Source organism: Neoarius graeffei, chromosome 25 (genome assembly GCF_027579695.1).
Source record: "Neoarius graeffei isolate fNeoGra1 chromosome 25, fNeoGra1.pri, whole genome shotgun sequence".
Taxonomy (NCBI): domain Eukaryota; kingdom Metazoa; phylum Chordata; class Actinopteri; order Siluriformes; family Ariidae; genus Neoarius; species Neoarius graeffei.
In genome coordinates this window covers 25667695-25682452 of record NC_083593.1, presented here as the reverse complement: position 1 = coordinate 25682452, position 14758 = coordinate 25667695, and the positions used below count along the sequence as shown (strand labels likewise).

Below are 14758 nucleotides of genomic sequence, written 5' to 3'. Positions count from 1 at the left end.
TTTTAATCAATAGTCTTTAAGTAATAACTTAATATTGAACATATCACTCAATTTTAAATCACAAAAAGAGAAAATCGCAACAATTTCTCGCAACTTTCACTTCCTCCCGCAATGTAATCACAACAAAAACCTAAAAAACACCGCAACTTTCATCGCAACCATTAGATACCATACAGGAGCCACACTGAATAATTAGACAACAACAATTAATCAGTGGAGGATATATATTCAAAGTTAATAATTTAAAAATGAAAATATATATATTTTAATTTTCTGGTTTTCAATTTCTCAAATAAATTAATCATTGATGGAGTCCAATTTTTTTCTGCAGTGAATAGATTTGTGTGTTAAAGTAATTCTGGTGAAATTAGTTTATTACAAATAGTTTATTTGGGGGGGGGGGGGGGGGGGGGGTTCTCAAATTTTTCTTTGGACAAGTCAACTTCACATTCGGACAAGTAAATTTCCTTTCAACCTGCCTGACAGGACAAGTGATTTCAAAAGTTAATGTAGTGCCCTGGGATACCCATACTCTTTCCTATTCCCTGACATTCTTTTAAGGGTTGTTTTACAATCAGGGTACGCAAGCTAAAAATCACATTTAACACTTATCTTCAATATCAAAAGGCTTGACTAAATAAACTTGGTTGTTTATTGTAGTCCTGCAATAGCTCTATTTACCATGCAAAAAAAAAATTGGTGATAACGTCATTTTTGGTGAATGTATGGCAATATGTGTCATATTTAGCAAAATTACTCGTGTCATTTAGAAAAAGTGCTTTTTTGACCACAGGTAGCTCCAAAAGGGATGCACTTAAATCATTCTTTATACCATAAAACAAATATTTGGTTCCATATCATTGGAAACATAGTTAAGTTTTAATGTTGAATGCCAGTAAGTTTTCAGACTATTTTGATCAAATTAGTATGTAATTGTGTCAAAAAAAAATTTCCTCTCCGAGACAACTAATTTTTCAATATAAAACAACATGCCTAAAATGATTTTCATCCTAAAATGTGGTCAAGATATTGGGACATAAATATTAGAGACAACTAACTCAAAGCTTACAGCCTTATATTTAAAAGCACTATGGAAGTAGTGGATTCTGAATTGTCAAAAAACTGTCCTCTCCGAGAATCACTTCATTTGTTTCTCCCAGCCCTGCTTAAAGCTACACTTAATCTTCTTTATCTTATAGCAGATTACACAAAACTACCATACACATGTCAAAAAATTACCTGAAATCTGTTCTTTAACTTGTCCTTCACTTAAAAACTGGTACAAGAACCAGTTTGAATCAATTCGAATTTTGGACCCCTGCGACACAAACTTTGTACCCTGATTGTAAAACAACCCTAAATCATATCCCATACTCTATCTAATGGTGCATTTCTACCAAGAGATTCACAATATTTCCTCCAATACTCTTTTAGTCCACTTTATTACACTTCTCAGAGCTACTTGCTTTCTCTTGTAATCAATCAAATTTTGAAAACTCTTTTTTTTTTTTTAATTTTGAAAGCCTTATTTCTACCTTGTATGGAGCACTTGCATGTGACGTCACAGCCGATCCAGATTGTGACAGACGCCATCTTGTCAGTCAAATGCCATATTTCTGCCTTCTACTTCTACCTTTTCTTCTGGAAAACCCTACTATATACAATTCTACTACAACGGCTGTGGCTACAAGCTCTCCCTACCTGTGCACGTTTTTATGGTTTTTGTGTGTATTTTTGCGTGTTGTTCGTCTGTATCGGACTTCAATATCCACTACAACCGTATGGACTTACTGGACATTGGTTTCCAGCAGAAAATGACGGCTTGTAGTGATTTCCATCGCATGCACAACATTCCGGACGAGATAGCGAGACCAGCGGGGTCTCCGTGGATTGTTATCAGAAGCAAAGCGAAGGAGGCGGCGTCGGGAGCGGAAGCAAAAGCAAGGCTGCAGAGCCGGCCTGTTGACTAAGCTCAGAAAACAGCCACTCAAATCTCCACTGCTAAGCCGCTATCTCTCCAACGCCAGATCCATGGTAAACAAGACGGACGATTTGGAATTACAGCTGGAATTACCTTATTCTATTATCGGCTGGTCAGTGCTATACTCAATACTTAAGTGACTTACCCATCCAATGAGGATTATTTTCTTGCTTACAAGATGCCACATCTGAGTCGCTGACAAATCCTGAATTTCTGTAAAGATAACTGTCCAGAGATTTGTAAGCACGCAGTGCTTCACCACTGAACAGCGAGGGAAAGTTAATGAGGTAATTATACACGTCTGGGTATTCCGCTGGCAGTTCAATATCTACTGACACGGTTGTGAAAACTACGTCCGGTAAGCCATAAGGGTCACTAATCTGCAGATCGTTTATTTTAGACATATATCTAGTTATCTGTTCATTAGAAAAATGAGCCGTGTAGTCTGTCGGTTGAAATTGATCCATTCTGTACACGAGTGCAGCAGTATTCAGCTGTGTTTTTTACCGACAAGATGGCGGCTGTGTACTTTCCGGTCACGTGACTGCAAGATCTCTATGGACCCTTTTCACCTGACGTCACGACAAACACGGCCGTCATTTTGGACATGTACTACCAGTAGTTTACCACAGCCAACATTGAGGAACGGCAGCAAAGAAAGTGTTTATTTTCAGCAAGACTTCCATCATGCCACTATATTGTTGTGCACCTGGATGTAGTAACCATCAACAAACAAGGCAAGGGTTATCATTTTATCGGATCCCGGTAGATGCTGACCGACGGAGAAGATGGATAGCGGCATACCAACGCTTGTGTAGTGACCACTTTGTTGGAGGTAAGATGAATAAAATTAGCCAGAAAAGGCATTACATTGCTGTTAACATTCCATTCTAGTTTACTGTAATTATGATCTGGCAGCTATTTACACCGGATCCAGTGTAAATAGCTGCCGGAGCCAAAGTCCGAGGTTCCGGAGCGCGCTAGCTCGCGGCCGGCCGGAGCGCGCTCCGGCAAGCTCGGACGTTGGCTCCGGCAGCTATTTACACTGGATCTGGTGTAAATAGCTGCCAGATCATAATTACAGTAAACTAGTAAATACAGTTTTCTGCATCTCGCTCCTTTTTCTTTTATGTTTGTCGCCTTCCTTGCATTCAAACCGAAGTCCACTACATGTCCAAAATGGCGGTCGCGTTTATGAAGGTCATGTGACTGAAAAGGGTCTATAGCCGTAGTGCATTCTTGTGTTCACCACAGAACTAACTTTTCCTTTCTATTACCACTTCTTTTTGGGATAGACTTTTTGCTGCTCCTATTATAATTCCACTGATTTCAGAATTCAAGTCATTAACAGGGCTGAGAATGAAAAATATTTAAAAAGTCTGAAAAAACTAGGGCGGGGCCCATGGCCCAAGGGGGCGGGGCCCATGGGTTCCAGGGGCTAATGATTTTTGGCTATTTATTTATTTATTTTTTTTACCCCAAAACCATTAATTTTATCAGCAAAAAGTTGCAATGTATTTGGAAATAAATTCCCCTTCTTGGTGGACTACCAGGTGAAAATGATTAATATGGTACAAGAGACTTGTTTTTAATCAATTCACATTTGATGATTTCAAAAAAAATCAATGCACCTTTTAATATAAACGAGCTCTACAGTATTATATTTCTGCATTTTTGCTATTCATGTCTTTGAATACTCTAATCCTTTACAATGAAGTGCAAACCAGAAAAAAGTTCTGTCATATAATTCTCTGAAGCTTTCTTCTGATGTCATCATGGTCGCAGGAGGTCTTGCATATTAAGCAGGCAACATTCAACATCACTCATCACTTCCCTTTCAACTGTTGTGTGTACTAACTAGGTTTTATCTGGACAGGATGTTGTGTAATGTAATGCATATACCATACGGTCAATTTGAAGATCGAGATGGTGATTTTGAATTAAAGAACAGGCATGTACAATGGGCATTACAAATTGGAAAAAAATTTTTAAATCCAAAACAATAAGTTCATCTCGGCCTAAAAAAATGTGGGCAGACGCTCCCGCGCGGCACATGCCAGCAATCCCCCCCCCCCATGAAATGAGCAATAAGTAGGAAAGTTATACACGGTATCATACCTAAAATTTTATCAGAAATATAGATATGGTACTATGATTCTCCCCAACATGCTATATTAGACAAGCTAACCTCATTTATAAAAAGATACACACTTATATATGACGTGTATTTGATATATATGATGTATATTCATACATTGTTACTTTACGGAAATCTTCAATAAGTTTGGTCTTTTCATGACAGCCTGTTGTAGACCTATAATGCACATGAAATGACACTCCTCACCTCAACATGTCCTTTACAATCATTTAAGCCACCACGGGCAATGCTAAAATCACTGCTGCAAACAGTACATCGCGCGAAACTGTCATTATTTTCTACCCTTATTAGACAGGGAGATTCTTTTGTGTAATCTGAGCTGAAGTGGGTTTTGTACTTTCGTTTTTTGGGGCGCGCGCTCTCTCTCTGCTATGCCAGTCGGTCCTCGAGAAAAGGGATAAAAGCCCGCCCACACTGAAAGCTGATTGGCTTATTTTGCTGAGTAACCCAATCAGGATGCTCTTTGTCTGGCATGCACTACATGAACAGGCACACAGGCAGTGTTGCCACATTGGGTGGTTTTAAGTGCATTTTGGAGGGTTTTGAACATATTTTGGGATGGAAAACGTCAGCAATATCTGGCAACACTGCACACAGTCTCCCTCGCGTGCGCACATTCTAAGATGCGTGATGCAGACCTTAATGTTGCGCGCGCACGCTCTTGCTCGCTTCTATCAATATCCAGGAGACTCCCGGAAGTTCTGGGAGACTTGGGATGTCTGCGTTATAAGGTGACCACAGATCGTTAATCATACCCCCCCCGAAAATTTCTCAACGGATTTACATTGATCTCAAAAACAATCATTTTAGTCTGAAAAAGTCAGAAATCCGCCGATCGGCGGAAAATTCTCATCCCTGCATTAAAGGTGGAGTACGAGATTTTTTTCAGGAGTATTTTTTACCATATTGCTTGAAAAGCTCCTCACACCCATGTTGCAAGCAGTACAATAGAAGGTTTGACCCAAAAACGAAATATTTTAATCCAGTCTACAGTGTAAAATAAAGGAAAAACGCCATCAAATCCTATCAAGGTACCACCTCAAAATGGTTGGATACTGACACGTCAATCAGACTGAAGCCTGCGAGCAGCCCGTCCCTTGTGTGTGTCTGTGTGTGTGTGTGTGTGTGTGTGTACACACGTGTGAGCGCGAGCAGCCCCTCCCCCAACCCGCGCGCTGCGAGCAGAGTGTCACACAGAAAGCACAGGATTTTCTCAGTGCGCTCCCTCCAAACAACGGGGATTTACACGAAAATGGAAGGAGATATTCACAAAATTCTTTCACAGAGAGCGCCACAAGGCTCTCCTAACACACTGATGTAATTTTTTGTCTGTAGTGTAAAAAATGAGGTCACTAGAGCGAGTTAAAAACGAGTGACTTTTCTGCCAAGTTTATAATGGCAGTCTATGGGGCTGCGCGCCTGCCCTCTCCTCACTTTCAGGCTTCTCATTCAAAAACTGCAAGTCCTATCGTGTAGGTCAGAGGTGGGCAAACTACGGCCCGCGGGCCACATCCGGCCCATTGGCGTTTTTAATCTGGCCCGCGGAAGACAATCATATAAACACGATTGAGCAGCTCTATAAACTATAAGCGTCAGTGTTATCACGTAGACAGGTGTTCTAGAGATCCGTCTTTCCAGTCAGTCGTATTCACGCGAAATTACATTTGCAGAGTGGTGCAGCGCGTGCCATGGAAGTCATTCTGGCACCCGTGCCACTGGTGATCTCGAGAACACAGGATAAAACTTTACAATGAGTGGTCCTAAAAAAAGAAAAGTGGACAGTGAGTGCAGGGTGTTCAATAAAGAATGGACAACTAAATTTTTTTTTTGCTGAAGTCTGATCAAAGGCTGTATGCCTCATTTGCAAAGAAACCGTTGCAGTTTTAAAGGAATACAACATCAAATGGCACTTTTCCTCCAAGCATGCTAATTATGCTAACAACCAGTCAGCGCAAGCACAGACGAATACAGCTCAGCGGTTGCTGAATGAATGTGAGTATTAACACTTTCTCTTTTTAAAACTATGTTAGAGCTGTAATAAGATGGTAGTCACAGGTTTACAGACATAATATAAAAAGTATAACTCTTAGTAATTTTGGTTGTCGTGGGTGGCTGCTGTAGTGCTGGTGTTTGTTTTTAAGTACCGTGTGCTTTTGGGTGTCTGCTCCGCCCCTCATTTATGTCCCCGTCTGCTATTATAGAGGGTTCCCGCATGACGTCACCGCGCCGCGAGATTTCGGTAGTCGCCATATTGGAAGACCAAGTACACATCTATGCAAATACATACATACATACATACATACATACATACATAAATAAAACAAACTACACCTGAAATGTAGCCAGGGCCAGTTCTGCCCTAATCTGGACCCGGGTGCAACATCGCACAACCCCACCCCAAAAAAATAAAAAAAAAAACCCACACCAGTCTAAATCAGGACAACCAGTGTTCGAACTATGGGGTACTCGGGGGATCCGAGATCCCCTGAAACAGACATGAGATCCCTTGAAAACATGATTTGGGAAATGTTGGGGGGTCTCTAAAATATTGGCAAAATGATGTTTATTGACATAGCAATCGTGTGTAACGGGAAGCATTTGCATATCCGAAGTGTTGTGTTTACATCAAAGATAAAATAAACCGATATGACAACGACTGCTGCTGCCAGGTTGGTTGTTGAGTAGCCTGACTGTTTTTTTTTGTTCTTGCGTGTGGTATCATTGTTGACACGAGGTTGTTTTTTGAACATGCCAATGCGGACACGATTTCCCCTGATGAGTTATGACTTCAGACGCGATGCGTGTGTGGAGGTGTGGAGTCCGTGTGATATGTGCGTAAGATAGTCTCGTGTTTGGAGATCCGCGCTCCGAGACAAGCGCAAGCACCCCCCCAGGGAAAAAAAAGGGACCCCCCCGAAAATATCGGCATAGTTCGAACACTGAGGACAACCATCACATAACTATAAACATTTTAGATCAACTATTTTAACTAAATGAGCTATAATAAATAAGCCTGCAGGCAGCCACGGCGGGCTGCCTCAGAAAAGTAACCATTCAATGACAACTGAAAGCCTGCAGCCACAGCGGGCTGCCTCAGAAAAGTAACCATTTGTCCTACCTTAACTCGTTTTGCTTTTTCTGCCTCCTTTTTTGTATTTTCGACCCTGCGTTTATTTTCTTTCCTTTTCTGAAAACCCGATTTGTGTCCAGACATTTTGTTCTGCTACCAACGAACTAACTCATCAGGTCTCGTCTCTCGAATCCGCGATGAAGGGCAACAATTGATACATTTTTACAAATAGCCAATAAACAGCCAATAGGGAGGTTGCAACGTTCAGGCTCTCCTTTGCTCACAGACACTCAGTAATGCACTTATTCTCTGTCTCCTGGCAGAAAGCTCCTTGGTTTGCTTGTGTCTCAATCACAGCTGGTATTCTGTAGAAAGACTTCTTTTCACCTTTCCCATCAGCTTTGTTGGAACACCCTAACACAGCACAAAAGTTTACCATTGTAGGTTTATGATGAATCAAGTGCCTCGTGGGTTTAAATTCCGCGCGCTGCCGTTATTTTAGGGTTGGGCGGTATTACGGTAAGAAGGTATCCCGAGGTATCCAAAAGTACCAACGGTATCGGTCTCATTACCGTCATTTAAAAAATATATATATATAATATCTAAATAAATATGGAGTACGAGGTCATAATATAAAATAATAAATTGAAGATCATCCCGAATAACTGTGTGATCGTATTTTCACTAATTCTATCAATTTTCTAATGAAGTTCTCATTGCATGCAGGGTTGTTTATGTCGTTACCATGGCAACCCTGCGTGACATTTGGAGTCTGACAGAAAGCTTCGCAAGAGACTGAGACCGGGGGTGTCATGGCTCAGATGGCTAAGGCACCGTATCATAAATCCGGGGACACGGGTTCGATTCCGACCCGAGGTTATTTCCCGATCCCGTCTCTCTCTCCCCCGCTCATTTCCTGTCTTTCTATACAGTCCTATTTAAAAAAAAAAAAAAAAAAAAAAAAAAAAAGAGACTGAGACCGCGGTTGAAAGATGGCAAGTCAAGATAACGAGTTAGTGGCAAAAAAAATACAACATCGGCAGTGTGGCAGTATTTTGGTTTCAAACCAAACGAAAAATCTAATATGTCCCCTAAGGCACACCATAGCCTGGGGTACTCCACTTCCACGAGATCTCTCCAATGAGTTGTGTTTTGAGTAGGTTACATGAGTAACAACAAGGTAAAATAATATAACGTATGACATTTGGGATGTGGGTAATAAACGTTTGAAATGTCATCTACTGAAGAAACGGAAGAAAACATCGTAGCGTAAACTGTTAGGTTTCTGGTGGGAATTAGCAATGCGCTTTGCTATCTTTGTTGGGTGTGTTAAACCGTATGGATTTAAGTGGAATAATTGTAAGGAGTTATGTGATCAAGACAACGTTTTAAGCAAGGTAAGGCCATTTGATTATTAATTTCCCCGCCATGGCATGACGTGGGCCCATATGATTTTGCCTTGTGCAGCTACCGCGCATTTGAATTAGGTTCGCCTCATTTGCGCTGAAGAATATGGTTTATCGCGCAGTCTAAACGGACTTGGGTGTTGGTTGATTCTTTTCCTTTTTTTTATTTCCCATGCTTGAAAGGGTATGATCCTGCTCATCGTGTACTTTTTTTTGATGGAGTAGGTGAAATAGTGCTGCAAATGGCGTTTCAACGCAGACGTGTAAACGACAGTTGAATGCTATTTTCAAGATGAAGGAAGAGTTGCGTGATGCTTTGAAATATCTCTTAATCCATTCATCAATGCACAAAATTCGCTTTGCTGCTTAATCCATACCACAATGCACACAATTCGCTATGCTGCTTTTAAATAGTACATTTGAGGCATAGGCGCACGTTACACAGTAGGCCGAAACAAAATATTTTTTTTTCTCGGTAATACCGTATACCCCGGGAAAACACAGACAGTTTAAAGGTATCAAAATTTGGATACCGCCCAACCCTACGTTATTTCCCCCAATCACGAGTTTGTTGGTCTTCCAATATGGCGCAGGGTTTGTTTACTTCCGGTTTCGTCAGTGGGAAGGGTCTATTGAGGTATTTCACCCATGTGACCAAGTCACGTGATGCAGCCATTTTGGACGGCACGCTTAAGTCCTTCAGTGCAAGGCGGTACGAGATGGTGGAGACCTTTGCACATTTTAACAAGAAAGTAAGCTGTGATTCGTGTTAAATTGGATCTGTCTTTTATCACAAACACTGTACCCAGCCTTGGTATGGAGCCAAGGTTGTCGACAGAAGTCAACAGTTTGATGAAGGATGACCCCAGCAGTTTGAAACGGTACAAGGTAGGCTATGTTCACAACACTGTCTTGTTACTCGGGGGATCCGAGATCCCCTGAAACAGACATGAGATCCTTTGAAAACATGATTTGGGAAATGTTGGGGGGGTCTCTAAAATATTGGCAAAATGATGTTTATTGACATAGCAATCGTGTGTAACAGGAAGCATTTGCATAGCCGAAGTGTTGTGTTTACATGACAACGACTGCTGCTGCCAGGTTGGTTGTTGAGTAGCCTGACTGTTTTTTTTTTTTCCTTGCGTGTGGTATCATTGTTGATGCGAGATTGTTTTTTGAACATGCCAATGCGGACACGATTTCCCCTGATGAGTTATGACTTCAGACGCGATGCGTGTGTGGAGTCCGCGTGATATGTGCGCAAGATAGGCTTCTCATGTGTTTGGAGATCCGCGCTCTTTTTTTTTTTTTTCCCCCCCTCTTTCTTTTTACTTAATTTCCCTGTTTATTTCTGTGCCCCATTTCTTTCTAGCCTCTGTTATTGCGTTTTATGTCTGATGTCTGCTACATGCAACCCTAGACAAATTAACACTGCCTTGTTTCACTGCTCAGATGGGTTAACAAACACTGACCCATTTACTTTTTGCTATATATTTTATCAAAATTGCGTTAACTGATAAACTAACCTGAAATGAAATGATCACTGCAAAGTCTGGAGTACTCTGTTGGCTCCCAATCCTGTCTCTTCACAGCTGTAATCCCTCGTCTGGGTCAGTAGTAAACCGGTAAAAGGAGTGTCCTGCACGCTGTCCCTGTCTGTTGTGGCAGCCCACAGCACAACAAGCAAACACCATAGTTATTTATAGAGTGCTTACTGACAAAATCTATTCTAGGTGTCTGTAACACGTTTTTTTTTCAAGCCGGTTCTCCCTCTCTGTCTGCAGCGTTAGTATGTAGCTTGACGTTCAAAATGGCGGACACCGGGGCGTCACGTGACCCTGTGACGTCAGGTGAAATACCTCAATAGGTGTATTATGAGCAGCTGACCTTGCTTCTGCTTATATCTGTTCCTGGACTTTTGCCTGTGGAGGTTATTCTGATCTATGAGTGGCCTTTTGGAATATGAAAACCTGTTTGGAACCTGTGTTTTGATTTTTTGAGGACTGGAAATATTTCAGTGAGTGACTTTGAACCTGAAAACCAGTTTGGAGTTTTTTGCTTTCTTGAGCCGTTTTGTTTGATTTTGTGGGCTGGATGGATCCAGTGCCAAACCATTGAACTGCAAACATGTTGGCATGGTGTGGTACCCAAACTGTTGAACTGCAAACATTTTGGAATGGTGTGGTATCTCTCCTACTAATGGTGGTTGGTTGTACTGGCAGGCTGGAAGTGGATGGTTAAAAAAAAAAAAAAAAAAAAAAAAAACCACTCAGGTGTAAATCTACGAGTTCAGTGAAATGTACAAAAATTATATGTACTGATATGTAATTTAGTTCAATTTGATGATATGCAATTTAGTTGTATGTATAAAATGATACAAATATACAAATACACTGGCATCCTACTCATCCTGGCAGCTCAAAGATGTAATTTAAGAATTAAGTGTGCTACTTTTCTTACTGTCACGTGTGTGTGTGTGTGTGTGTGTGTGTGTGTGTTACTTTTCTGGAGGGATCCAGTGCCAATCTATTGAACTGCAAACATTTTTCTGCTCTGCCTTTGTTGACTGAGAACTAAAATAAATGTCAATCTGATCTGCATTTGGGTCTCTGTCAGTGAAGGCCTTACAATAACACTAAAGCTTTTCCGGTTTATGTTCGATATGTATGAATTTGGTGTTGGCCCGGCCCGCCTAGCAAATTTCAAAAGTCAACGTGGCCCCTGAGCCAAAAAGTTTGCCCACCCCTGGTGTAGGTAGACACATTGTGTGAATCAGGACAAGTGAGGCTACTACTTTTGAGAAAATTATGTGTGGAGTGAAAATTGGGGCTGAAAACACAGTTTAAATGAGAAAGTTTGAGCTATTTTTCCAAGCTCTCTACACTCTAACTTAACGAGCTCCACTGGTGTGTAACGCAATAGACACCCATTATAAAGCCTGACTTTCTCAGGCTTTATAAGGGGGAGGAGGGGTGGAGACGCGGGGGGTGGGAGCATGGCGAGGGCGGGCGTGTTTCTTTTCAAAATATGGCTTGCGGGAACCGTTATTCCAAAATCTCGTACTCCACCTTTAACTGGTTGATTTATATTTACAACATTCAATTTCTCCTCACATAATCCTTTATCCTTTGAACTTTCTCCAATCAGCTTCCTCAAATTTCCATCTTCCTTCTCTTTCATCCTGTTCATCATATTCTATTCCTATGCTAACTAATATTGGGTAGTAATCACTTCCCAGAGTACTTCCTTTCAGTACCTTCCATCTACTTTTTCCAGCCAGCGATTGTGAAACCAGTGATCTCGATTGCTGATTCTGTGCCTCTCACCACATTCACCCTTGGGCTTGAACCATCATTTAAACACACCAATTCCTTTTCATCCATTATTTCTTCTATTATGTCTCCATTTGGGTCTTCTTGGTTCCCCCATATCGTGCTGTGTGCATTGAAATCTCCACACCAGACTACTTTCCCTCTCCACTGCTCCAAAATTGATTCTAATTTTCCTTTCTCTAATGCCGCTTTTCCACTACAAACGCGGCTGAGTCGGGCTGAGCCGTGCTGAGTCGGGCTGAGTGGGGCTGTTGGAGTTGCATTTCGACTACAACCGCGCTGAACCGTGCTGGCTGGAAGTGGGTGGACACATTGGGTGGAGTTAGCGAAAGTGGGTGGACGTCACGTGATGTCGTTAAGCAGCGCAAACAGTGACATCAGTGAGCTTTTAAGCGGTAGTCTCACGACCCGAATAGTAAACAATAAACATGGAGGACATGGAGTCGTTAGTGTTGCTGGTCTTGGTTCTGTGGCTTGTTGTCACCGACAACGCCAACAGATACTGGCAAGAGCGTATAGATGAGGCGAGACGCATAAGGCTTCATAATTCTCGTAATTCTCCTTCTTCCGGGTTTGCGGTGTTTACAGATCCCAGCGTGCTCGCGGGGCGTGTGTGGGCATGTGAGGACACTCCTCCTCACCAATCGGTGCACAGGGGAGTGTCTGCTCACGCCCCCAGCCTCACTCGGCACGGTTTGGCTCGCTTCAGCCCCACTCCAAAACGGTGCGAGTTTTAGGGGCTAAGCAGGGCTGAAGCGAGCCGAGCAGCGCTTGAAACTAACGGTGTCCCGATGTCCCGGGGACCATAAAAAATGTCATCGGGACACAAAATTATCATATCTGGGACAATCCCGGGACAATGGAAAAAAATAGATCTAGAAAAAAAGTTCTACATTAATATTATTTACAAAGCCGTAACACATACGTAGACATTCACCTAATTTGTCAATTTTAATTTTAAAACGTTAACAGCGAAAAATACATAGTAGCTACACTTTCGATGCACCTGCATCCGTAGGCTACAGAGCAGCGCATTCTGTTCTAGAATCTTCGGCCGGAGTCCGCATTATATGGACTTGGAATGGAATTGCTACCGCACACGCTGCGCCGACTCTTGCCAGAACAAAAATGCTTAAGTGGTTGAAGCGGACCGACCGCGGGGAAGAAACTGAAAGCCCAGACATAACGTCTCCGGGACCTTCAGGATCCAAAGTGTCATCGCCTGGTCTGCAGGCAACGCTATATAACGTGTCTAACACTGTTAGACACGTTATAAAATACAACAGGAATGATGTGGATGATATTGACGGAAGATACCGTTCAACAGAATAAGTGAGTTTTCTTGGTGTCTTTCTAGTTCAGAAAGTTTAGTCAGTCAGCAGCACAACTAGGCTCGGACCTGCCACTATGTTGATGTTGCTAACATTTGCACCCGGCAGCGAAAGTTCATAAAAATGGATAACGGAAAGTTCATAAAAATGGATAACGGAAAGTTCATAAAAATGGATAACGGTAATGGTGAAAATTATAAGTTGGCCTTATAAGTACCAACAGATATTCAAGGTATAAGTAGATGAAATGAACATAAAAGGGGTCTTATTTTCAACTAAAGTGTACTGCAGATGTAGGGAGTTGAAACATTTTCTGAATGAGCTAGTTGGCCCCTTTAAATAAACGGGTATCTATTCATACAGTGAGATCGCCAAAGTTTAATAAACTGAAAATGCAATAACTGTAATTTTGAAGTAGATGATGTATAGGACATGTGTCGCTTGTGTCTTGTGACTTATTGTAAAAATGATATAAGGGGTTCAAAATCGCATAGTTGCAAATATAATAGTAACTTCATATGATGGGCGGCACGGTGGTGTAGTGGTTAGCGCTGTCGCCTCACAGCAAGAAGGTCCTGGGTTCGAGCCCCGGGGCCGGCGAGGGCCGCTCTGTGTGGAGTTTGCATGTTCTCCCCGTGTCCGCGTGGGTTTCCTCCGGGTGCTCCGGTTTCCCCCACAGTCCAAAGACATGCAGGTTAGGTTAACTGGTGACTCTAAATTGACCGTAGGTGTGAATGTGAGTGTGAATGGTTGTCTGTGTCTATGTGTCAGCCCTGTGATGACCTGGCGACTTGTCCAGGGTGTACCCCGCCTTTCGCCCGTGGTCAGCTGGGATGGGCTCCAGCTTGCCTGCGACCCTGTAGGGCAGGATAAAGCGGCTAGAGATAATGAGATGAGATGAGACTTCATATGATAATATTAACCACTGGTTATTTCAGAGAGGAAAAAAATGGGGACACTATTGCTTCCATTCGGGACAATACAACACAGAATTCGGGACCACTGGGGGACACAAAGAAAAAAAGTTAATTTCGAGCCCTGGAGCCGAGTCGTGCTGTTTTTTGGTAGTCGAAACGCGAGCCGTGTCGGGCTGAAGTGAGCTGAAGCAGGGTAGTGGAAAAGGGCCATAACTGTTCACATGGGTTATAGAAGTTTAAAATTTTCATACTTCCTTCTCTAGTCCATACTTCAATCACTACTATTTGTACCTCTTGTAATGTCATTAGCTGTGTGTATTTCATACCTTGTCTGACAAATGCTGCACATCCTCCACCATTTCCATTGACCCCATCTTTGCGTACGCTATGATATCCTTTAATATTAAAGTTTAGACCTGGTTTGAGCCAGGTTTCTTGTATGCATATAACATCTGGTATTGTTTTTAAATGAACTGATGTAACTTTTACACTCTTGCCCATTTGCTATCAGACTTCTAGCATTCCACTGAAGTATAAGGATTATGGCATGATTTGATAACTTC

The 14758-nt window shown here is 42.0% G+C and overlaps 1 protein-coding gene across 8 annotated transcripts in view; it reads right to left on the bottom strand.

The window, feature by feature from the left end:
• The window catches only part of zcchc9 (zinc finger, CCHC domain containing 9), a 246027-nt gene that overhangs the window by 209583 nt on the left and 21686 nt on the right, over positions 1–14758 (bottom strand). For 4 of the 8 annotated variants that reach the window (XM_060908760.1, XM_060908762.1, XM_060908764.1 and 1 more), the window contains exons 2-3: positions 10142–10271; positions 6284–6410 (exon numbers count right to left, since the gene is read on the bottom strand). The exons of 2 other annotated variants lie outside the window; for them this stretch is intronic. In XM_060908760.1, coding sequence (XP_060764743.1) covers positions 6284–6410 — 127 coding nt within the window. In that variant the 5' untranslated portion in view covers positions 10142–10271. The remainder of the gene's footprint in view (positions 1–6283; positions 6411–10141; positions 10272–14758) is intronic. 2 more of the 8 variants (XM_060908767.1, XM_060908761.1) reach the window with 2 other exon arrangements.